Source organism: Eulemur rufifrons, chromosome 8, assembly GCF_041146395.1.
Source record: "Eulemur rufifrons isolate Redbay chromosome 8, OSU_ERuf_1, whole genome shotgun sequence".
NCBI classification, from domain to species: Eukaryota; Metazoa; Chordata; class Mammalia; order Primates; family Lemuridae; genus Eulemur; species Eulemur rufifrons.
The window spans coordinates 31,807,236-31,830,206 of record NC_090990.1 but is presented as its reverse complement, the minus strand read 5'-3'; the positions used below and the strand labels follow the sequence as shown (position 1 = coordinate 31,830,206).

At 57.9% G+C, this 22,971-nt stretch overlaps 4 protein-coding genes across 16 annotated transcripts in view; 1 reads left to right on the top strand and 3 right to left on the bottom strand.

Annotated features, from left to right (window-relative positions):
* The window catches only part of SLC6A9 (solute carrier family 6 member 9), a 30,615-nt gene extending 27,961 nt beyond the window's left edge, over positions 1–2,654 (top strand). For 5 of the 6 annotated variants that reach the window (XM_069477848.1, XM_069477845.1, XM_069477844.1 and 2 more), the window contains 2 exons: positions 1,110–1,280; positions 1,378–2,654. In XM_069477848.1, coding sequence (XP_069333949.1) covers positions 1,110–1,280; positions 1,378–1,572 — 366 coding nt within the window. In that variant the 3' untranslated portion in view covers positions 1,573–2,654. The remainder of the gene's footprint in view (positions 1–1,109; positions 1,281–1,377) is intronic. The other variant, XM_069477849.1, reaches the window with a different exon arrangement.
* On the bottom strand, positions 2,609–6,209 carry CCDC24 (coiled-coil domain containing 24). 4 transcript variants are annotated; one of them, XM_069477852.1, is made up of 8 exons: positions 6,052–6,209; positions 5,672–5,847; positions 5,420–5,536; positions 4,620–4,697; positions 4,001–4,055; positions 3,465–3,534; positions 3,277–3,355; positions 2,609–3,192 (listed from the first exon to the last, which is right to left on the bottom strand). In XM_069477852.1, the coding sequence occupies exons 1-8, from the start codon at positions 6,175–6,177 to the stop codon at positions 2,955–2,957; spliced, it is 939 nt and encodes a 312-aa protein (XP_069333953.1). In that variant the 5' UTR covers positions 6,178–6,209; the 3' UTR covers positions 2,609–2,954. The 4 variants fall into 4 exon arrangements, with proteins under 4 accessions (XP_069333953.1, XP_069333951.1, XP_069333952.1 ...); XM_069477850.1 differs by having other exon boundaries at positions 2,609–3,188; XM_069477851.1 differs by having other exon boundaries at positions 4,620–4,694; positions 5,633–5,847; positions 6,052–6,205.
* Positions 6,210–6,896: 687 nt separating this feature from the next.
* B4GALT2 (beta-1,4-galactosyltransferase 2) lies at positions 6,897–17,076 on the bottom strand. 3 transcript variants are annotated; one of them, XM_069477840.1, is made up of 7 exons: positions 16,782–17,076; positions 14,805–15,160; positions 14,348–14,583; positions 11,340–11,530; positions 11,002–11,124; positions 10,782–10,886; positions 6,897–7,775 (listed from the first exon to the last, which is right to left on the bottom strand). In XM_069477840.1, the coding sequence occupies exons 2-7, from the start codon at positions 15,106–15,108 to the stop codon at positions 7,625–7,627; spliced, it is 1,110 nt and encodes a 369-aa protein (XP_069333941.1). In that variant the 5' UTR covers positions 15,109–15,160; positions 16,782–17,076; the 3' UTR covers positions 6,897–7,624. The 3 variants fall into 3 exon arrangements, with proteins under 3 accessions (XP_069333941.1, XP_069333940.1, XP_069333942.1); XM_069477839.1 differs by lacking the exon at positions 16,782–17,076 and adding an exon at positions 16,233–16,343; XM_069477841.1 differs by lacking the exon at positions 16,782–17,076 and adding an exon at positions 15,665–15,774.
* Positions 17,077–18,024: 948 nt separating this feature from the next.
* Positions 18,025–21,374, bottom strand: ATP6V0B (ATPase H+ transporting V0 subunit b). Of its 3 annotated transcripts, XM_069477837.1 has the most exons (8): positions 21,227–21,374; positions 20,447–20,495; positions 20,121–20,204; positions 19,912–19,989; positions 19,658–19,727; positions 19,501–19,552; positions 19,110–19,300; positions 18,025–18,341 (listed from the first exon to the last, which is right to left on the bottom strand). In XM_069477837.1, exons 1-8 carry the CDS (start codon positions 21,291–21,293, stop codon positions 18,315–18,317), a joined length of 618 nt encoding a protein of 205 aa, XP_069333938.1. In that variant the 5' UTR covers positions 21,294–21,374; the 3' UTR covers positions 18,025–18,314. The 3 variants fall into 3 exon arrangements, with proteins under 3 accessions (XP_069333938.1, XP_069333939.1, XP_069333937.1); XM_069477838.1 differs by lacking the exon at positions 20,447–20,495; XM_069477836.1 differs by lacking the exon at positions 18,025–18,341 and having other exon boundaries at positions 18,806–19,300; positions 21,227–21,372.
* Between the last annotated feature and the right edge of the window lie 1,597 nt (positions 21,375–22,971).

The following is a 22,971-nucleotide window of genomic DNA, read 5'->3' as shown; positions in this document are numbered from 1 at the left end:
TGCAGCGTCCCAGGAGGGGTCCCCCGTTTGGATGTGGGTCTTGCACTCTAGAATTTGGTCACAAGGAAGGCCAGAGGAGCCCGAGCTCCAGGATGTGTCTGAAGGCCCAGGAGGAGGACACTGAGCCCTCCTGGCACACCAAGGCACCCCCGAGGCCCTCTGGGTGGCTGGTGAGCCACAGCCCTGTCCCTCTGCCTCCTTTCACTTTTTTGTTGCTGCGGCCACAGGTTTTATTTCCCATCACACTCATCTCTCTCCAGAGAGGCTCCTGGAGCATCCATAGCATAACACTCACCACTTTCAGGCTTTGGAGCCTCCCCGGGCTGAATGTCACAGTCTCCACAGCCATAGACAGGCAGGGCTTCACCCTGCCCTCTCCCCCATCCCCTTCTGCCTTCTGCACAACTCCGTTCACATCAACAAATGAGACTGTGCCAGGCACCGTACTGGGCACTGGAGACCCTGAGCTGATGCAATCCCAGGAGCTCTCAGGTCTGCGGGAAACATTAAACAAAGTAACTCTAAGGGACGCAGATGGCAAATGCCACTGAGAGGCCCTTCAGAAGGAGACGGAGGAACCTGGGGAAGCTTCTTGAAGGAGGTGGCACTGGCTTAGGGTTTGACGGAGGCAGGTGCAGAGGGTGATTGCCCAGTAAACGAAGAGAAGGTGGGAAGTGCTGGGTGTACGGGAAACGCCGGAACAATGTGGGAGCAAGAGAAGCCGAGGAGGGTGCTTTGCAAGGTGAAAGCCTAAAGCCGGGGATTTGGCCTCCTTGCCTCTCTAGGCAATAGGGAGCCACAGCGAGTCTTTGAGCAGAACTGACTGGCTCCCAGAGGCAACAGCAGCTTCACTGTTGTCTGGCCAGTTGAAGACTATGGCGAAGAAAGACCTCTCCCCTCCCACGGTGCCTTCCTGCCCACCGTGCCCCGGATCCTGGCTCTGCCTGCTTCTTCCCCTGCCCGGATGTTGACAGTCACCCCTGCCCTGCCCGAAATGCCTCTTTCTAGCTTGGGGAGCTGGAGAGGAAGGGGTGCTGATAGGAGGGATGCCTGGGGTCTGGGCGGGGCTCTGGACGGGCCTCACGCCCACTCCCACCCGCCCCTTGCAGTTCATTCTCGTCTTCACGGTGATCCAGTACCGGCCCATCACCTACAACCACTACCAGTACCCGGGCTGGGCCGTGGCCATCGGCTTCCTCATGGCTCTGTCCTCCGTCCTGTGCATCCCACTCTATGCCCTGTTCCAGCTTTGCCGCACAGATGGGGGCACTCTCTTCCAGGTGAGGGCTGGGCAGCCCGGTGAGGGGGGATGGATGGGGCTTAAAGGCTCCCTCTGACTCACCCCTAACCCGTGTCCCATGCCTACCTCTCACGCAGCGTTTGAAAAATGCCACAAAGCCAAGCAGAGACTGGGGCCCTGCCCTCCTGGAACACCGGACTGGGCGCTATGCCCCCACCATAGCCCCCTCTCCTGAAGATGGGTTCGAGGTCCAGCCGCTGCACCCGGACAAGGCCCAGATCCCCATGGTGGGCAGTAATGGCTCCGGCCGTCTCCAGGACTCCCGGATATGAGCACAGCTGCCAGGGGAGTGGCCCCACCACCACCCTGTGCTCCCACCACAGAGACTGGGGAGGCAGTGGACAGGTGTCACCACCTGCCCCCTGCCATACCCTGGCCAGGATGGCTGCTGTCACCATGGCCACCACTGCTAGTGTGGTCATTTGTGCTCGTGTCCCCGTGTTTACACGTCCTTTGGATGCCAAGATGGCAGCTGGGGGTGGGGGTCACGAGGGGAGGGTTGCCGGGGAGCCCAAAGCACTTTGGAGAGGTCTCGGGCCAGGTCCTCCGTGGCCTGCCTGGCTTTACATGGCCTCTGATGCCCTCGCACTCTGCCCTGAGCTGAGGTTCTGGGTAGGTCCCCGCCTGTCCCCTCCTTGGGCCTCCAGCCCCATGACCAGTGTTCCTGCCCTCTGAGCAGACTCCAACCTCTGCCCAGGCAAATTGGATCTTCCTACCTGAGGGCACGGGGAGGGGTTGGGGGCTGTGCAGTGTTACTTGTCAGGCTGTACTTCCCAGCCCTGTTTATCTGTGTAGTTATTTTTGTAAAAATTGTATTATCTGTGGTTGCCACCCCTCGCCCCCAGCCTCGGGTCCAATCCGTCTTCCAGGCCTGCTTGCACCTCACTCGGCTGCTCTGGGGTCTCTGCACCTCGTCCCAGCCCTGGCTGTCAGGCCCAGCCAGCAGAGGCCGTGACCCAGCAGCCTGCCCAAAGCACTTGTTTCTGGGGGACCGGGGTGGGGGCTGCTCAACAGGAGGCTCAAGTCCAGAACCTTGGGGAAGGGGACCCTGCACGACACCCTCTTCCCCCAGACCAGGCTAAAGGCCCCGTCTTCCCAAACATGCTGCCCTTGTTCACGTGCCAAATGGCCCCAGCCCATGTCCCCCCATCGCCTCTCTGGAGCCAGAGCTCCTTCTCCCAACACTGCAGTGTCTGTTTGTCCGTCCTCTGTACCCTCTGTGCAGTGACAGCCCCCGCCAAGCCACCTCTAATCCTTTGTAGCAATAACGGTGCGCCGCCCACCCCCACCCATCATGCACCACTAGGATTTTAAAGTCCATAGATTTTAATGAAATTTCTATTCCTGTCTCTGAGCTGCTGCTGTGCTTTGTCTGGGTCCCCCAGGGAATGAGAGTCAGGGCTGGGATGGGACCTCTGTCTGCAGGAGAAAGGCCAAAGGCTTTGAGCACTGGGACAGATGCCCAGCCGCACAGCCCCAGATACAGGGATCTGGCAAGGGGGTGGGGCAAGGGCCAGACAGATGGACAGCCCTGGGGTCCTGGCGAGAGCTCATCCAGACTTCAGCTGAAGCTGGCTGGGCCATGATAGCTGAGAGGCAGCAGCAGATAGGGTGCATTCCAGCAGGAACAGAAACCCACTTTGTGACCAGCCCTTCAGGCTGGCGCCTGGGGCACTGCACTGGACAGTGGGGTGGAAGTTGGCCCTTCCCTGGGTCTGCACTGAAGCTGCCGTCCCCAACGGCAGCTGGCAGCCTGGCCTCCAGGTCGGGGACAGCGCTCCAAAGGAGGTGCAGGCAGGTGGCATTGGAGAGGCGCAGCCCAAACTCCAGCAGCCCCACGGAAGCAAGGAAGGGGTCTGAGGCCCTGAGTGGAGGACCCCAAGGGCCACTGCCTGGACAGGAAGGAGGAACTGTAAGGAGGTGGTGGCCTGACCCTTCAGCCCACCCTGCCTGGCCATCTACCTGCTTTGGTTTACCTGTGGTTGGGAGAGACACAAGAAGGCCCCAGAGATGCCTGCAGCTCCTGTTCCATGGCACTCCTCTGTTCCTTTAGCTCTGGAGGACAGATACAGCTGAGTCACAGTGCCCAGCTCTTCCAGGGTGTGTGCAGGTGCAGGGCAGAGAGCAAAAGGCTGAGTGCTTTGGGCCTGCTCAGGGTCCTCACCTGCCAGGGTGGGCTCCAGGGTTGCCTCAGAGGGGTGGCAAGCCTGCAAGGACTCCTCTTCCAGGCAGCGCTGCAGGGAGAGCTGGGTCAGTGCCCAGCCTTAAGGGAGGGGTGGGACAAGGGAGGACACAGAGGCCAACACCCCTAGGGCAGGGCCCAGGAATGTGCCTGTGCAGCCCCCTTAGCCCAACCGCCATGAGGGCAGCCCCCGAGGGAATTCCAGCCCTGGGAGAAAGCCAAGTTTAGTGAGATGGTGGTGGGGCCTGTACCCAGACTTAGGTGAAGGAACGAGGCGGAAGACCTGAGGCAAATGCAGCAGGTTAGTCTCAATCTGCTGGACTTAAGGGTTCAACCAGAATCCTGGGCTTCTAGGATTTCACACAAACACACAATGTGCACACGCAAGAAATGGATACAGGAGTCATACAACCTTTATGTGCACATATGTACGAAGACACACGAATACACCCAGGCGAGAAGCGTGTGTTTACCCTCAGCAGTGAGGCTCTGGGGGAAGGCCCAGGGCTGCAGCTCACCTGCAGGATGGGGATCTCCCTCTCCAAGGTGCGACACTCCTCTTCCAGGAGGTCCCTGGGACATGAGGAGCATAGCAGCCAGATCCAATGTCGCAGGACCAAGTCTCAGCCAAGCCCACCACATGGCCCCAACCTTCAGCCTCACGGAGAGCCCCTCCAGTCCTTACTTTCTCAACCCCTGTTGCTCTCTGCTGCCTGGCAGCTGCCCCAGCATAAACTTCCAGCCCCCATCAGTCTCCTTCTGGAGAGGCTGTGTTTCCTCCTTGCCCATCTCACAGTTTCCACCCTGGCAGCCACCATCCTCTCTCTTCTGCACTATTGCCCTGGCTTGTGACTTTTCTTGCCTCCATCACAGCCCTTCCCCTGCTTAAAACCCTTTCGCCTTTCGTGGCTACCCTCCACTGCTACCCCATGTCAGGATAAAATTCCTAGGGCCCTGGCCCCTCTGACATCTGTCCTTGGCTACCTCCTGGTAACAACCTCATTAGCTCTGCAGCAACTGGCTGTCCTTCTACTCAGCCTGATACCAGGTAGCTGCCCCAGCACCTCAGGACCCGTCCCTGTCTCCTGTCCTGTCTCCACCCCCACCTACACACACTCAGGTGCCCCTGGGCCTCACCTCAGGTGTCTGGCAACCTGATCAATGTTGGACACGTTCAGTTGGTCCTTGAAAACGCTGAGGTCCCTGTGACTGCTGCTGGCAGATGAAATCAACATCACTCTCCCCGTATTGCCCCCCAGGACTTCAGGACACAAATACCACTTCTCCTAGACAATTCTGTGTGTTTTCTCACAAAGGCAATGTGGTACAGTGCAATGAGTAAGAGTTTGGGAGCCTGGGTTTGCAACTGCCAACCTTCACTGTGTGCAACCTCAGGCAAATCACTTATTCTTTCTGAACTTTAGTTTCCTCGTGTGTAAAATGGGGATGTCGCCCACCTCCTAGGGCTGTATGAGGATTAGAATAAGAAGCTGTTACCATTCACTTCTTATGAGCACATATCTCATTCAGTCCCAGCTGTAAATACCACTTGCCGCCCTCCCCCTCAGCTGTCCCTACCACTCTAGCCCCGCCCTCGATGCTGTTCTCTAGGCCTGAGGAACAACTGCCCACTGGACATGGCCTCCTTTCCTCCCTCTTCCTGCAAAGCTCTTCTCTCTTTCATCTGCTAGAAAACCGCTTTTCATACTACAACTAGATCAAACCAGTCGTTTTCTCCAGGAAGCCTTGCCCATGCCCAGGCTGGTTAGGTGTTAGGTTAGGAAACCTCTGGGTTTCCATAGCCCTCATGTGCTGATCTCTACCACAAGTGGCCGTAAAAGTGTCCAACTCCTCCATGGAGCCAGGTGGAACCCACCAGCTGGCTGGGGCCCACGGCCAAGTGGGGACAGATCCCTCCTCTCCTACCAGCACTTTACCTGGGTTCACCAGCTCTCATCTGGAATATCTTTCGTTCTGGCAAATCACACCTGGGCTCCTCCAAGGCAAAGCGCAGGACCCGGGGGCTATACTGGACCCAAGCCTGGTCCTGGTCCCTGCAGAAGGTGCACATGAAGGAAGCTGAGGGGCTTCATTCAGGAAACCACAGGAAAGGCGACCCTGGCTCCTTGCCAGGAGCAGGGCCAGCCCACCTGACGTCTAGGGAAGGGGCCCAGGTCTGAGGCTCCCACCTGCCCTCGCAGATGGCCTTGTGGCGGAGACCCTGGAGCAGCTGCCGGAGTTCCTGGCGCATGAGGTCCCTTAGGTGGGGCGGCGGTGCCAGAAGAGAGGAGGGGTCAGAGATGGGGCGAGAGCTGGGGGCTTCCGAGGATCGAGCCTCTTGGAGCAGGGCCCGTAACATCGCCACCTGCAAGGAGAGCTGGAACGCCTTGCAACTGGGGAGGGAGGTGACAGGAGTGGGGTGGGGGGCTGGGGGAGTGAGGGGTAGGGCGGACAGTAAGATCTGACAAGACCTGGGGAGTTACTAGGCAGAGCCAGGGACCGGAGGAGGAGGGAAATTGGCTGAGTGTTGGGGCAGGCCAGGGGCGTGGCCCCCCTTCCCACTCCCCACCTCCGCCCACAGCTCCAGGCTCAGGTCCACCGCCGCCTCCCCCAGAATTCTCTTCACTTCGGGCCGCTCCGGGAGCGGAACGTGCTCCTCCACCAGCTCCCACAGCGACGGGGAGTCCCGGGGCATGGCCCGCCAGCGCCACAGTGCCCTGCTCACACCTACGGGGCAGTTCAGAGCGCTGCACTCACCGCGAGCCCGCTGGTCGCCCGGGCCCCGCCCACCCACGCCCGCCCGACTCCAGGCCCCGCCCCCCAGCCCCACCCAAGTCCTGCCGCCGGCCCCCGCCGCAGGAATTACCCCGTCCAGAGCCGCCAGTCCCTGGCGCTGTCTCTTCTGCCCCTCTCTGGCAGACTCTCGGGGGCCGCGGTTCCAGGCCACGGCGCCCCGGAGCCGACAAGAGGGAACCCGGGTCCTACCCCGCCTCTTCCGCGCGGCCGTCACCCGGGAAACCGCGCGGCCACCCCCCCCAGGCCCCGCCCCTCGGAGGCGCCGGCCCCTCCCCTGCCAGGCAGGGCGCGCGGCGAGCCGGCTGCGAGTCCCACCTTGGCGGGAGAGGTGCTGGGGCGTGAGAGCCACCCAGAGCCCTGACCCCAAGCACTTCGGGCTCATCCTCGGGCACTTCCGGCCTCAGGGAATGTGTAAGAACTGAGAAACCTGAGCTCACTCGGGTTTATTACTTCGTTGTCTCGACTGGCCCGGAGGCAGCGGCAGCGTGAACTTTTCCCCCTAGGGCCATAGGAGAATCAGGACAGCCCCGGACCAGGTGTCCTTCCACCGCAACACATTCGGGGAAACTAGGTCCAGGGACCCGGATCCCCATCCCCAAACAGACAAGGGGTCTGTTTCATTCACGTTTTTTACTAAAGCACCCACACAAGTTTCTGTGCAATGTACAAACACGAGCCGGCCCTGGGGCTACTGCCTCCTTTCTTGAGACAGGGAGGCGGGAACCAGACTGACTGATCCAAGCCCCACCCGCCACCCATGCAAAGGCCAATCAACCCCAAGACCCCACGCAGTGACACAGCACCCTCTCTGGTCCCCTCCTGGGGCTGCTCCTCAGCAGGCGGCACACCAAAGCTTGCCCCCTACCAGTTGAATGAAAAAGGTTTCCCCTCCCCTGGAGTAAGGGGTTCCTCAGATTTGAGAATTCCCCCTGGAAGAGACACTGCCCTCTAGTCACAACTCCCACCCTTCCAGGCCCTAGGGGACTCAAGGGGGGGAAACTGAGGCACAGAGAGGTGGAGTGACCTAGCCCAGGCCACTCCGCGAGGCAGTGCAGGGGCTGGCCCGACCCTGACAGTGACCTGGGCTGGGCTGGGGGGAGTGGGGCAGGAAGGAGGGTTGACCCTGGAGAGGGCCACAATTGAGGGGCCTGCCCAGGCAGGAAGCCCCCCAAAGTGGGTTCTGAAACTTCCAGGTGCAGCTGAGCGGGGAGGCCTAATGAAGACCCTCAGAAAACAGAGCCCAGTCTCAGTCCTGGGGGTGCCCCCCAGGGCAGCCACACCAGCCAGGCTGTAGGTCAGTCCTCTGGCAGGCAATCCTCAGCACTGAGAGCCTGTGTCCATTAGCATCAGCCCCGAGGGGGCCATGATGGGGGCCGCCCAATGTCCACTGTGATGTTGGTGAAGAGCGGTTGCCGAGACACCTCCAAGACCTGGTACCGCACTGACCCGATGCCATCTCGCTTCATGGTCAGCTTCGTGTTTTGAATCTTGGTAAACCTAAACAGGACGAAATGCTCTTGATCAGGACTAAACACCAAATCCAACAAGGGATCTCTGGGTCAAAGGCTTACGACATCCTGGCTCCTTCCAGTGCTGACTGGGCAGGAGCCCTTCTGCTCTTGCATCTGCCCTCAAAACAGATCTCACCCCCTTAGGTCATAAAACAGAATTGTGACACCCTCACAAACCTCTCAGCTCAGACCTTCCTTCTCAGCACGAGACCCAGACATGAGGCATCTCACAGGCACCTCAAATGCAATGTGTTCTACATCAGATGTGTCATTTTTACTCCCAAGCCTGTGCCATCTTCTGTTCCTCATCCTTGAGTCACCCATTCACCAGCTACTTATTGAGCAGCCCCATGTGCCAAGCTGTGCTCTAGCACCAGGGCTACAGTCAAAGCCAGGACAGACGGGTCCTTCCTCAGGCATGTCTGCTTCTCTAGGGTAGTCAGATAACAGTCAACGAAGAGGTCAGAGTGCCAAGGGAGATAAGAGGGCTGCCTTGGAAGGGGTGAGTATGTGACACTGAGCTGAGGGTGGGGGGAAGAACGTGCCAGGCAGAGGTCAGAGCACATGCTGACCCTAAACTGGGAGTAAGATTTTGCACAGCTGAGTGGCTAAACCTTAATGGGCCTGGAAAAACAGAATAATACCAGCTTGGATTGGAGTATACTGCACATGGGCAGGGCTCTGTAAGTCAGAGTAACCAGTTCATATTTTATTCTGTGAGTGAGAGGGCACTGAGGGGTTTTAACACAGTTTGTGGGGCAGGCCATGAACTACAAAGGGACAACGGGGAAGCAGGGAAACCAGTTAGAAGCCATCGTGGTGGCCCAAGCGAGATCAGAGGTTGGACTAGGGTTAAGGTAGTAAAGGGGGACCGGGCGCGGTGGCTCACGCCTGTAATCCTAATGCTCTGGGAGGCCGAGGTGGGAGGATTGCTTGAGGCCAGGAGTTTGAGACCAGCCTGAGCAATGGCGAGACCCTGCCTCTACAATAAAAATTAAAAAACTAGCCGGGCGTGGTGGCGCGTGTCTGTAGTGCCAGCTACTAGGGAGGCTGAGGCAGGAGGATCGCTTGAGCCCAGGAGTTGGAGGTTGCAGTGAGCTGTGAGGATGCCACTGCACTTCGGACTGGGCGACAGAGCAAGACCCTGGGGGGAAAAAAAGGAAGGAAAGAAAGAAGTAGTAAAGTGGGAAGGTGGGTGGGCTCACTGGTGTTAGGACTTGCTGATGGTTTGGATACATAGAGTGACAAAAAAGAATCCAGGAGAACTCCTGGATTTGAGGCAAAGGCAACTAGGTAGACAGAACCACCATCTACAGAGTTCCTTAAGCCGGCAGTTTCTGGCTGTCTTTCCATTTCCACACCCAAGGCAGACATCACTAATTGATGACAGCACCCAGACAAGCTATTCCCGAAACAGAACCAAGGCTCCTCGCATGTACTTGTAGAGCTCCACTCCCACCTTCATCTCAAGTGTTTTGATCCTCCCAGTCCTGAGTTCAGTTCAGATCCCTCTCCTGAGCCACCCAGTATTAAGCATGCTCCCTCAGCTGCCCTGAAGGCCCTCTTCTTCCAGGCTGTCTTCTCTTCCCTGCGGCCCATGGTTTTTATCTGAACCAATTTTTCATCAGCTCCCCGACCCCTCCAGTGCCTCAGGCTTCTGCCAAACATCAACCCTGCGTCAGTGCTACAACCCACCTCCCCCATTCCTACACCCTGGGTTCAGAGCAGAAAACCCTACTGTCCAAGCTGGGGGCACAGCACACCCCCCACCCCAGTCCATACCCCAGCATGCCCCTTCGGGCCCCAGTGATTCTTGTGGCCCAGTCCACTTCCTCTCCTGCTGTACCCAGCAGCCAGGCCAGCTCTTCACCTTCCTCAAACTCAAAAGAGTATGCCACCCAAACACAAATGTGATCCTGCCTCTCTCTGCTCCCTTCCCTGACTCCCCAATTCCTCTGCGACAAAAGTTAAATTCCCAACCTGTTGGTATTCAAGACCCCCAATACCCAGCACTGACCTCCCTCCTGTCACTACCAGCCTTCAGAGATCTTACAGCCAAACAGTCTCAGACTCTCAGTATATATCGTGCATGTTCACATTCCAAACTCTTGCAAATATGATTCCCTTTATCCACACGGGGCTCCTCCATCAGCCTGGTGAATATAGCACTGTGCCCAAGGTAGGCACGAGACAAACATCTGCTGAATGAATAACTCTTTTCAAATTCCAATTTGCTGTCACCTCCTCCAGGAAGTCTCCCACATCACTCCCCCTTCTGCCAGGACAGCACTTTGCCCTGATCTCCTTGTGCTGTAACTGTCTCCCTGCCTAGAATGAACTTTGTGAGGGAGCGCAGGGATTGGGGATGACTGCTCTGGGTCTCCTGTCCCCATAAGGTTTGGTACCAGACAGTCACAGAGTAGCATGAAGAAGCCCAGAAAGCCCTTGTCTATGTTCACACACCCTTTAGGCCCTTCTCCCCGCCAGCCCCAGGCACCAAATGCGGCCACCTCCTAAGAAATGGAGCTGCCTCCTCCAACTTCAGGGGTGTTGGCACTATCAGGGGTGTCCCACACTGCTCGGGCCACCTTTGTCAGGTCCCCAGGAGCTGTGCCCAGTGCCTGCTATCTTTCATCCTATCTGTTCTGGCAGGGACTGTATAAGCAGAGGTCATGTAAGGTACACAAGTGAGGACTGTGAAGGCACTAATAGGATCGCAATCTACTCAATGAGCCCTGACCTTCATTTCTAGTCACCTCTAGGCATCAGGCCAGGGGTGGGCAATATCTGGGGCTGAAGCTGAGCTGGGGGTGGGCGATAAGGATCGGGTGCCAGCTGTCACCTCTAGGAGTCAGGGGTCTAGGACCTTGGGATCACCTCTGAGGATCAGTGGCACTGGGAGTACCTCTCAGGGATCAAGGATACTTGGAGGCCACCTCAAGGGTGTCAGGGATTGGGGGCACTTGGGGTCAGGGGTGCTGGAGGGGGTCACCTTTGAGGGTTGGGCTCGTTATGCTTGTCCCGGTCATGCTTGATCATGCGGTAACGGCCTATCCGGATGTCTGGGCGTGAGATCTTCATCCCAGTCAGGGAGATCCTGAGGATGGGGACAGACTGACTGGAGCAGGCCCCGGGAAGGGCAAGGAGCCCCACCCAGCCTGCAGCTCACACCCTCACCCAGCCAGTCTACTCCCCATCCCATCCCTACTCACCGGTTGAAGATGTCGTCATCCTCACCGCCCCAGCCCCAGTACTCGTTGGGGAAGCCATTGATTCTCAGAAACTGGGCCTTACTCAGGCCTGACACACCTCCAAAGTAGCCAGCATAGGGCAGCCTACGGCACGGGATGGCAGGTGTCAGTAAGGGTCCCAAGGGGATTCAAGATGAAGGACAGAGAGGGAGTGGCAGGAATGTGCAGCTGGGGCCAGGGAGGATCCAGCCCAGCCAGAGGGGTCTGGGCCAGGGCCAGGGGCCAGGAGCAAGCATGGCACTGGGCCTGGGAGTGCGGGGGCAGGGCGGTCTGGGTGTAGCTGAGAAGACAGCCCTCACCGGAAGCCGAACTTGTCCATGGCAATGGCAAAGTGGCGGGGCTGGTCGCCGCAGCGGTACAGGTTGCGGTCATCCATGGGGACCAGGTCCACGTCGCTGAAGATGAAGCAGTCATAGGTGGCGTCCTCCTTCAACGCTTCTAGGAAGCCCACGTTGAGCAGCTTGGCCCGGTTGAAGGTGTCCTCACCATGCTGGGGTGGGGGAAGGGCAGGTCAGCTCTGAGCCTGTGACCAGCAGCACCTGCCACTTTACCACTCTCCAGAGCAGTCGCTGGGGACCTACTCCCCGCCATGCCTCCTCCAGACTCTCAGGATCAAGTCCAGCTTCTATTCCAGATCTGGCTCCGGTCTCTTCCCTGGCCACTGCCCTCAGATCCTAAGGCCCCACCACACCGCACTCCTCGCCAGCCCCAGAACTCCCAGCCTGGCCTCCCTCTAGGCCTTGGGGTCAGCAGTGTCCCCACCCGGAATGCTCTCCTTCACTTTCAAACTCACGTCTGGAAAGTCTCCTCTGATCGAACCTCCCTCCCCAGTATGCTTCCTCCTTCCCTCTGTGCTTCGTTTATACCAACATCGGCTTAACTAGTTATGGTTATGTAGAGCTCTCATCCCATTCGCTCACTCAAAGATACCCTGCGGCCTTGGTGCCAGGGGAGATTCTGGAGATGAGCGGCCCCGGTCCCTATCCCTGCTGAGCTTACAGTCATGAAGTGAGATGAACAATGAATGCCCAGACGCCCCGTGTCAGTCCACCGGGACTGAGCCATCGAGCCTTAGGCACCTGCACCCTGCCGGCTCGTTTGGATCTGCATCCAACTCCCTGGGCAGCCTCTGAGACCAGGATAGGACCGAGCTAGATGCACTTGTCCCCCCAACGAAATGACAAGGAGAGGGTCTACAGGCAGTCACAGCCCAGTGAGCCTGGGGTCCACTGAGAATGGGGCTGCAGGGATCCAGGCCATGGAGGCTTAAGCACCAAATTCCGGGCAAAGCAGGGAGCATTCAATGGGAGGGACTGACCCCTGAGCCCCCGCCCCAACCCACGACCTCCAGGCCTGGAGAGGAGGTCTGGCCTGGGCCTGGTGGGGTGGGCGCTGCTCCCCTGGACTGCCCAGCCCCCTGCTCCCTGCCTTCCCTCTCCTGCACCTTCTCTTCCACCAGCCCCGGAGGGGCTGTCCTCGTCCTCTCGGCCCATCAGCACTCCCTCTGACCTCCCTCACCAGCCAGGAGCCCTAGGTTTCCCCCACTCAGCTCATAAACATGCTCAATTCTCTCCCATCTAGAAAAACACAAACCTCCCTCCAGCTACCACCCTACCTTTTGCCTCCCTTCTCAGCAGAGATTTTTTAGAAAGAGTTGTCTCCAATTGGTTATCTCCATTTCGTCAAATCCAATTCCTTCTTCAGCCCACTGCAATCTGCTTCCGCCCCCACCATGCCCCTGAAATGGCTCTCGCTGGGCCCACCTTGTTGCTAAATCCACTGGACGCTTCTTGTCCACGTCCCTCCTCACTCCCCCACAGCGCTCACGCAGCTGCCACGCTTCCTTCCTGACAATGACTGCCGGGCTTCCGGGACACCGCACTCTCCTGGGCTCCGCCGGCCGATCCTCTGAGCCTCTGGAGCAGCCTCTCTTTCTCCACCCATCCCTTAAGTGCTGCCTTTCTCCTCGCATGTCCCTTGCTCCCTGAGCAGCTCAGACATTGTTGGTTTAGGGACCATCCATGCACCAGTGCTCCCAGATCCCTCTCCCCATGGCAGACCTCCCTCCTTGGTCCAGACTCATTTGTCTACCTGCCTGCTACACATTCCTATACTTCCCACAGGCACTCAAACTCGTCACATGCAAGAAGAATTCAGAGTCACACTTCCCCAGACCTGGCCCAGCTCCTGTGTCCCCATCTCACTCACAGGCATGGCCACCCCCACAGCAAACAGCTAAGACAGAAACCCTCACACTATCTTGACATCACTCTCTCCTCACTCTCCATAACATCTTCCCTTTCATCCCCACAACTACTGCCCTCCTCACAGGCACTGTTCTCTCTTACTAAGTGGTCACCCTGCCTCTGGTCTCCCCCTTCCACCCACTTGCCACATGCAACCAGAGCAATCTTTTTAAAAAGCAAACATACATGTCACTCCCTCCTTACAACCTCACAATGGTGTCCCACCACCTTTAGGCTAGAATCCAACCGCTTAACATGCCTCCCAAGACCCTTTTTGGTTTGGTCTCCACTAACCCCTCCAGCCTCATCTTTGCCACTCAGCCTACATGTTGGACTCCACCCTTCGGCCCATAGTTCCCAAACACATGAGACCAGCTCTCTGGTTGGGCCCTGTGTCCTCCAGGTCCTTCTGCCTAGGACGCTGGCCTCCTCCAGTCCCTGACACCTGTTCATCCCTGGGGACCCGTCTCAGCAACTGCTTCCCAACACCAGGGTGGACCAGGCCCCTCTGTGCTCCCATAGCCCAACTCCACTCACACACCATCCACCCGCAGTCTGCGGGAACCCAAGTCTGGTAGGTCTCTGTGGGCAGGGAGGGCCTGTGGCAGATCCTCTCTGGGACCAAGTGGCCAGCCCTACCAGGCCCACCAAAGGGCTGCGGCACTTAGCTGAGTTCCCTGGGTCTAACTTTCCCTTTCCTTGGGGCCTGCGACACCTCCTCCTCATCAGCATACCCTAGTCCTCCACCACCACGGAGCAGGGCTTTCCCGCTTCTGAGGCTATGCACACTCCCGCCAGTGTGCATGCCAACATTCACATGCACACAGACGCCTTCACACACACCCAAATCTTCCTGTGTACACTGACAAACACGTAGACATCCATGCCCATGTACATTCCAATATCCACACTACCGTAGGCAGACGAGGACCACAAATGCCCCCAACCCACATACGCACCAACATGCACATGGGCTCCACACCCCTGTGGGCAGGCACACCTACAGGTGCACGTGGGTTCCTTGGTAGCTAGTGTCCAGCCAGGGACCACAGATAGCGCACCTGGTTGATGACATAGACGCCATATCGCAGCCGTTGCCGCCTCAAGATGGGGTGCAGATAGTGGAGCCAGTAGCGTAGGTGGTGCTCTCGGTGTCTAAAGGGGATGATGACCGCCACTGTCTGGGCTGGGGTGCAGTCAGGCGGAGTATAGCGGCCGCCCAGAAGTACGCCTGGGTTCTCCCTCTGTACCCGCTCCAGTGGCATGGGGGAGGTGAACTCGATCAGCAGTCGACCCACTGCATGCAGGACAGTGTCAGGAATCAGGGCCTTGGCCAGAATCCAGGGACATCAGCCCCCTCCCACCCCCAGCCTGGGCTTGGGCAAGGGAACCCCAAGAATAGCCCTCTTACAGCAGATCTGGACCCTTGGCACCCCTATGGGTCCAGACTCCATTTCCCCAATCAAACTCTAAGACCCTCTTCCCCACCTCCAGGCAGACCCTACCCTCTAGGCTTACCCAGACCAGGCGGGGAGTCAGGACAGGGTGGCAGCACGGGAGCCGTGGGGCCAGGCCGGGCACTGGGGACCTCAGGGAGCCCGGAGCTGGGGGCAGTGGTGTTGGGCCGAGAGCAGTTGCTGTTGCTGCTGGCAGCCGGGTGGAGGGCACGGGCAGGGCCATGGGCACTGAAGCGAGTGAAGAAGGCCAGGTGCTGGGCATAGACGTCAAAGTAGAGGATGACGGCCACGAGAAAGTGCAGCAGGCAGAGAAGGAGCACAGCCTTGCAGACGCGCTCCAGCGTCCCCCCCAGCAGTCTGCTCATCCCGCAGGTGGCCACCGGCCCGTCCAGTGGGCCCGGGCATCCGGCTGCCGGCCTGAGCGGGGCGTGAGGGAAAACAGACCCACCAGGTCAGGGTAGGGCGAGCAAGGCCTCCTCCTGCCCACCCTCCTCCTGCCCAGCTGCTCACAGTCACGGACCCACACATCACGCCTACTTGCTCACACCCTTTGACACTCACGGACTCACATTCTACCTGCAAACAGACACCCAGACACAGTCCCTGGCAACTCAGTACTCACACATCCTCAGGCACACCCCACGAAGCCACATACACTTACCTTCCTCGACTTCACTGACACACACACTCAGGTACTAACCCTTATTGCTCAACTCTACACACATACCCATATATTCCCAAGAACACACACATGTGAACTCTTATGCTGGTTGATACCTAAGCATGGAAACATGTTTACCTACAGACCCACATGTATACCTGTGCCCCAGAAAACAGATATCCCACAGGGCAGCATCCTCAACATGACTCATGGCTTGGGGAAGGGGGAAGGGAGACCACTTATGAGTACTGAGTACCTACCATGCAGAAGCACTTTATACTCATGACTTCATTTAGTCCTTCCAGGAGCCATGGTGGGAAGTGGTTTGGTCATTCAGGTCCCAGCAGAAAGCAGGCTGGGTCAACTGGGACCAGGCTGGGAAGGGGCCCTCAGCATCCAGAGGACCCAAATATGGATCCCTACCCACCGGAGCACAAGGCCAAAATACAGGGTGGGGCAGAGGACACCCCTCACCTAAGACTTCAAGGCCAGCCCCCTTGAGACTGGGACAAAGGCTCTGGGGCCTGCCTAGCACAGCTGGTTCTAATTCCCAAAACAGGGATGCTTGGGCCCTGGAGACAGGGGCACAGCACAGGGCATGGCAAGAAGGGGTCTTGCCTGGGCCATGGCTCCAGCTATGGTTCCAACAGAGCAGCAACCACTTCTGGCAGTGCTTCAGGGAGCAGGGTAAGTCTCACTCACAGACACACAGAACCACATGGACATCCTGGTCCCAGCTATAGTCACCCACATCCAGACACACAGACAACTACATATAGAGTCACAGACACACCCGGGTGACAGTAACACAAGGAGTCACACACTCACAAACAAAGCCGCTGCTCCTGGACGTATACAGCCATCCATCCAGACTCCCAGGCAGCTCACACCCAGACCCACGTGCAAACATTCCCACCCCTCCCTCTGGGGCAGGGGTTCTGGGTCAGGCTGGCGGCCAGGCTGAGGGGTGCGTTTGGGCGGGGCTGGGAGGCTGAACACGTGGCACCCCAGGACGGGGGAGGCAGCAGAAACCGGTGGGTGTGGAGCCTGGGGGTGAGGGGTGTGGATTGCGGGGAGTGGATGTAGGGCGGGGGCCGAGGCGAAGGGGAACCGTGAATGGAGCGCCTCCCGCACCACGAGGCCGGGGCGAGCGAGGACAATGAGGGAGGCCGGCTGGGGGCGGCGGAGGAGCCCAGGAGGGGAGCTGGGGATGGGATGAGGGTGGGGTAGGGGAAGCCAGGCCGGGGTCTGGCCGCCAGTGTCTCTCTCACCCGGTCCTGGGTTGGGGTCTCGGGGCCGCGCTCGGGGTGCCCCTCGCGGGGCCGGGTCTGGAATCTCGGGGCCCTGGGTGGGGGGCCGCGCGCGCCCTCCTCTCACCCGGCGCTCGGGCTCAGCAGGGGACGCCGCTCCGGCTCGGGCAGGGTTCCCGGCTCCGGCGGCTGCGGACAGCTCCGTCCCCCATGGCCCGGCCCCGCCGCCTCCCGCCGCCCGGTCAGCGGCCCCCGCGGCCCCCGGGCCGCCTCCCGCCGCCGCCGCCGCCGCCGCGGGCCATGGAGCCGAGCCGCCCCGGGGGGCAGGGCGGGGCCGGGCGGCCGGGCAGACCCACGGACCGGCGGACCGACGGACCACAGCACCGCCGCCTCCCTCCCGCGCTACGGCGCCTCGGAGGGGCAGGCCCGGCCGGCGCGCCCGTGCGCGCGCCCCCGCGGCCCCCGCCTCCAGCGCGCCCGCACCCGCCGCGCGCCGCTCCGACGTCGGTCCTGGCCAGCGGCCGAGCCAGGAGACAGAGGAGGCTCTGAACCCGGCAGGGGCGTAGGAAATTGGCCAGGCCCATCCAGCGGGTTGGCATAGAGGTCGCGTCGGAGAGAGGGTATTGGATTGGTCAAGCCCCTGAGTTGGGAGGGGACTGGAGCCCCTGGGTTGGAGCGTGAACTCAGCCTAGAAAGAGGACCTGGAGGTTGAGCCCACAAATTGCAGGAGTCTAGCAATTTGTCAGCTCTCTAATGGGGGCGTGATTAAGGCTGGCCAGCAGAGAGGGGGCTGCCGGTTGGACAGGACCCTTAAATACGTGGACCGGAGGTGGCCGGGGTTTCCAGGGTAACAACAAGTTGGGTAAGAGGAAAAAATTAGAGATTGGACAAGACTAGGAGCAGCTGGACAGGGCCCTGGGAACAAGGATCAGAGTAGAGGTTGCGGGGAGGGGATGGGTGCTGGGACAGTATTATCACTAGAGAGGCAGAGGCCGGGAAATAGGCTGCTGAGCCTCACAGAGATGCGGGGTGATGACGCCTGAGGGTAGAGCCAGGTAAGTAGATGTGGTCTGACAATTCGGGCCTAGTGGGCAGAGTGCTGAAGACGGGGGCTAGGAGGACCCCAGGCACAAACATACCCAGGGGCCCATATCCTCGGACTGCCTTGTCCCCTCTTCAACGAAGAGGTTTAGGGGCTACAGAGCCCTCCCCAGCACCCTTACCTCCCCACCCAAGAGCCAGCTCTGTCCAGAGCAGAGAAGGTATGTACAGAGTCAGAAAATTAGCAAGAGATTAGCATGAAGTTGAGGAGCACAGGCTCAATTACCCTTCCTCTGTGAAAGGTGGCGCAAGCAGGCAACAAGATGCGCTGACCCGGACAAATACCACGTTTATTTCACAAACACTGGGAAGATGGGTTGGGGGTAGAGGTGGGGGACAGACGTGCACAGTTGCACACATAGTCGCCATCAGCGGCCCTCTCCCCACACTGAAGATTCAGCCTGGACTGCAGTGCCTCCAAGTCAGCAGGCAGCGAGTGGTGAGCGCAGGAAGGGCCCCGAACACCAAGCCCCTGAAAGGCTAAGTGGCACAGCTCCAGCTGTCTCAGGAAAACCAGCAATAAATAAGAGTGAGGCACGGCCTCACCCACACAGACCATCTAGTCACCCATCTTCACTCTGGAGGTCTGCAAAAAAAAAAAAAAAAGAACAGGAGAAATCAGGCAGGGACAAAGGAATGGACAAGATAGTGACAAATAACAAGAGATCAGACCTAGCAAACCCATAGGTGGATGGACAGATCATAACAGATGGATGACTGACTAGGATGGACACACGGTGATAGATACACACAGATGAACAGGGACAGTCAGACAACCACAGAGTTAGGCTGTGGGACAAATGGAGAGAAGTGGCATCTGGACAGAGCCATTCACCAAGAGTCACGCTCAGGCTTCAGGCTGATCCTCAGTCACAAACCCACATGCTGTAAGACAGACACGAAACACACATTTCAGATATGCTTTCCTACTAGCAGGACCATCACAGATAGAGATACACACAGGCTCTGACAGACAATGGTTAAACACACTGAGACAGACTGAAACAGACACACACAAAATCGCAACACGGTCTAGACCACAAACAAATACAAAGACAGGAGACAGGAAGAGGATGACAGATAAACAAAATGACAGAAGAGACTAAATGAGAACTACACAGATACAAGGCATTAGAGAAAAGAACAGGACTGTTGTCAGTGACACTAGCTCAGAGACAAAAACAAATTGAAAGCCTCAAAAGGAGAAAACGAGAAGATGGGAATGAGGAGGTGGAAGCTGTTTGGGGGGTCCTACAGTTATAGGTAGAGATGAGGAGCACTTCAGCTTCTCCAGAAAGAGGGTAAGGCTAGGTTGGGGACAAGGATACAGAGGCCCCGGAGCCGGATTTGGCACCTGAAGGATTGCGACGATGACCCCAAAAAGGCCAATGGCGCTGCCAAAGATCTCCACGATGAGAATCTTTACGAAGAGGCTGGGGTTCTGAGCATCGGCCAGGGCGGCCCCGCTGCCCACGATGCCCACGCAGACTCCACAGAAGAGGTTGGACAGGCCCACTGTGAGGCCAGCCCCAAACATGGAGTAGCCTGGAAGGACAGAGAGGGGGTACCTTGAGGCCCAGCTAGGCACAGGGGCAGATGAAGACAAGGCCCAATGTGGGCTAATGGGGCTAACGTCCACCCCAACTCTACAAAGCAGGCCAAAGTATGTGAAAGCACATCAAAATGCAGAATTCAAGCTGGGAGACAGGAGGGCTTTTCACCTTCACACATACTCATCCACCTACCTGCATGGTAGTTCCGATGGCCAATGGCCTGGGGGTCAGTGGCACTGAAAGGCTGAGAGAGGCAGAAAAGTAATCAGAAATGATCCCTTATGCACCTCTAAAGCAATTTGTAGAACACACTAGAATGGATGGGCTCCCCAACCCTAGTCTTCCGTACCTCAGCCATGTTGCTAATGACAATTGCCATGATGATGCCGTAGATGGCCACAGCCTCACAGAAGATGATGCTGGTAGTAGTAGAGGTGGGAGTAGAGGGTGGAGAGGAGAAAGAGATGAGAAAGAAACCAACCTTTCCACCACTAACATCCCGCCCCACCACGAGGCTTGGCAGAAGCAGTATGTCATGTCAAACACACAAGCAGCTCCCAACATAGTTGGTTCTAACAACCTTCCAAGGACCCTTACGCCTACCTGACCAGGTTCTTGGTCTTGATCCTGGGGGCCTTCACCCCTCCCCCAATGATGGAGGAGCCAGTAATATAGATGCCCCTGGTGGAAGGGTAAAAAACTGATGATGAGCAGAGCCCAAGCTGTCACTGCCTCCAGGGTGACTAAGAACCCAGTGACACCACCTGCCATGACTCAGCCCCTCCCCCAAGTCCCACCACACCAACACTCACCAGGCTGCCCCAACCACAGACAGAGAGATAGCTAGGCCAATGCCCAAGTTCGACCACATGAAGGGTGAAGTCTCAGTTAGGAACCTAATGTGGAGACAGGAAAGAAAGCAACTCAGCCTGGGTAGGGAAAACGGGCACAAAATTTTTAGCCTCCCAACTACCCTCTAACCCCACCAGTCCTGGGTGCTGCAACAATAAACTTTGTATCTCCCAAAGGTCCATGTCCTAGGTAACTCAGAGTGGTGTAGGGGAGGGCTTCGGATCAGAGAAGAGGGAAGGCTGCAGAGAAGCAGCTCCTGGGGGAATTCTTCCTTCCCATCCCTTACCATGCCACATCAAAGCGGAAGCCCAAGTCAAAAATGGTGTAGCAGATTCCTGCAGCAGTGAGAAAAAAAAGGGATTAGGTGCTGCTCTCTAGAGAGAAGCTCCCCAACCTGGAGAAGAAGTAGCCCAGGTGAAGGGCCACCTCCCCAAACGTCTGCGTACATCCGAGGCAAGGGAGTAGCTAGACCCCAGGTGAAAGTACAGCTGTCCATACAGATTCCTCTGCTCAGGTCTCCATTTTCGGCCACTCCCTCAGTAACGTATCTCTCTCAGTAATACCACCTCCCAGACCAAGATCCCCCACAGGCACGCCACCGGCAGGCCTCCATAGCGTGAAGGAAGGGAAAGAGCAAACGCCCTACCCTGGCCCCACCAGATCCCGCCGGCCCGGCTCGGGCCGCTGTTTACCCAACATGCCGTGGGTGGGGGAGGGCAAAACCACCGGGAAAAGAGGAACTGGAGAAGCCGGCTTGTGACCCAAGCAAGGCGGTCAGCAGCAAGAAAGGGACGACAGCAGCGAGGAAAGGAGATGGCGGCAGTGACAGAAAGGGGCTGGTGCTGCCCCTATGGCCCCCAACCACCGCCGCCCGCGACCCTCCTCAAGCAGCTGGAGGCCTGGGTCTCGTCTGTCCGGAGTCAGAGGCCCCAGCAGGCGTGAGGCAAGTCTCGAAGCCCGGGGTACAGAGCCCGTGCTGGGGCTCAGAATTCCCAGCACTCCACTTCCCCCGCTGGGCTCCAGCCGGGCCCCATGCTGTCCCCCGCCAGCCAGGGCCCTGCCTCACCCACGACGACCATGCAAGCCCAGAAGGCCACGAAGACCCCGGAGTACAGCAGCGCTAGCCCCGTCATGGCGGCAAAGACAGCGGGGGTCGGAGCGGCGGGGCCAAAACTAAAACAGCGTCCCTGGATCCACCGTCCGCCCCGCAGTCTGTCGACCCGCCCCGCAGTGTCACCTGACTCGCCCACGTGATGCGCCGGCACCGCGTGACCCACGCCGGGCCCTGCGCAGCGCAGCCGTCCGTGTAGATTAAACATGGCGACGCCGGAACTGCAGGCGCTGAGGATTGTGGTAGTTGTAGTCGCGCATCCAGGCGGAGGCTCGGGCTCCCCCCTTACTAAGTACCTCAACTTTTGGCCAGTCTTTCTCCAGTCTCTCCATCCCACCCCGCCTCGCCCCGCCAGCCCAGCTTTATTCCCGAGCTTGCTCGCGGGCCTCCCTGCTTTAGCCTCCAATCACTGCTACTGCCTCCGGCCTCATGTTCACCCAGTTCTGGGCGGGTGCTATGCGTGCTCTCTTCCACACCCTGCTCTAGCTGTTTCCTTTGCCCTCTCTTCGAGCTCGATAGATCCGTTGCCTGGCTAACACCTACTGATCCTCAGAAGGCATTCTTCCAGGAAGCCTTCCCTAGCCTAGTGGCAGGGCCTGCTTTGGGTTCTCACGATGCCCTGGTGATCCTTATAAAACTTCAGTAAGATCATGACACTCCCGTTTGAATGCCCCACTGGCTCCCATTCCATTCAGAATAAAAACCAAAGTCTTTACAATGGCCTACTAGGCCTCAATCTATGCAGCTCCCCATGCCCCTTACCTGACTTAATCTTTTTTTTTTTTTTTTTTTTTTTTTTTTTTGAGACAGAGTCTCACTTTGTTGCCCGGGCTAGAGTGAGTGCCGTGGCGTCAGTCTAGCTCACAGCAACCTCAAACTCCTGGGCTTAAGCGATCCTACTGCCTCAGCCTCCCGAGTAGCTGGGACTACAGGCATGCGCCACCATGCCCAGCTAATTTTTTGTATATATATATTTTAGTTGTCCATATAATTTATTTCTATTTTTAGTAGAGACGGGGTCTCGCTCTTGCTCAGGCTGGATACATTTTAGTTGGCTGACTTAATCTTTTTAACTCCCCCACTAACTCTCTTCTCTGGCTGCATTGCCCTCCTTGCTATTCCTTGAATGTGCCAGCCATATCCCACCTCACTGCCCTTGCACTTGTTCTCTCTGGTTCTCCTAATTATGCATGTGGCTCATTCTGTAACTTCCTTTCAGTCTTTGCTCCCCTTCTTCAAAAGGCCTTCCCTGACCATTCTGTTTAATATTGCAATCTCCTACCCCCCAAAACTCCTTATCTCCTTCCCGGCTTTATATTAATATTTCTCCATGGTACATACTTATCATCATTTGGCATACTATTTTGTTTGTCCATCTCCCCCCAGAAGAGTGTAAGCACCATGATTTTTGTTATGCTCACTGCTGTATTTCCAGTGCCTGGGTCCACAGAATGGGTCTTCAGTACCTATTTGTAGAATACATGATTGGTGCCCTCTCTGTCCAGGTTAGCATAGTCAGTTGACAGTCTGCCTTTACCACTAGTCTGGGCATTCCCTGAGGGCAGGGACCACATCTTCTTTGTTCCACTCCATCTTCAACACTTTGGACAATGCCACTATGACAAGATTCTCAGCAAATGTGGGGAATGAAGAGGTTAGTCTTTGCACTTCATGCCTCTCAACCTGTAGGGTCCAGCAGC

Excerpts from the sequence above, each read along its gene's own strand:
- ATP6V0B (XM_069477836.1), bottom strand. The coding sequence starts at position 21,293 with ATGACGGGGCTAGCGCTGCTGTACTCCGGGGTCTTCGTGGCCTTCTGG. Across the intron at positions 19,990-20,120 it reads TCTGTGGTTGGGGCAGCCTG|GGGCATCTATATTACTGGCT; the intron begins GTGAGTGTTGGT and ends CCCTTCCACCAG. Across the intron at positions 19,301-19,500 it reads CCATCGGAACTACCATGCAG|GCTACTCCATGTTTGGGGCT; the intron begins GTAGGTGGATGA and ends CTGTCCTTCCAG.
- CCDC24 (XM_069477850.1), bottom strand. The coding sequence starts at position 6,177 with ATGCCCCGGGACTCCCCGTCGCTGTGGGAGCTGGTGGAGGAGCACGTT. Across the intron at positions 3,535-4,000 it reads GGGAGATCCCCATCCTGCAG|CGCTGCCTGGAAGAGGAGTC; the intron begins GTGAGCTGCAGC and ends CTCTCCCTGCAG. Across the intron at positions 3,189-3,276 it reads TGTGTCTCTCCCAACCACAG|TGGCCCTTGGGGTCCTCCAC; the intron begins GTAAACCAAAGC and ends CTGTCCAGGCAG.
- B4GALT2 (XM_069477839.1), bottom strand. The coding sequence starts at position 16,267 with ATGGCTGTATACGTCCAGGAGCAGCGGCTTTGTTT. Across the intron at positions 11,125-11,339 it reads ATGGACAAGTTCGGCTTCCG|GCTGCCCTATGCTGGCTACT; the intron begins GTGAGGGCTGTC and ends CCCGTGCCGTAG. Across the intron at positions 10,887-11,001 it reads GATGACGACATCTTCAACCG|GATCTCCCTGACTGGGATGA; the intron begins GTGAGTAGGGAT and ends CCCCATCCTCAG.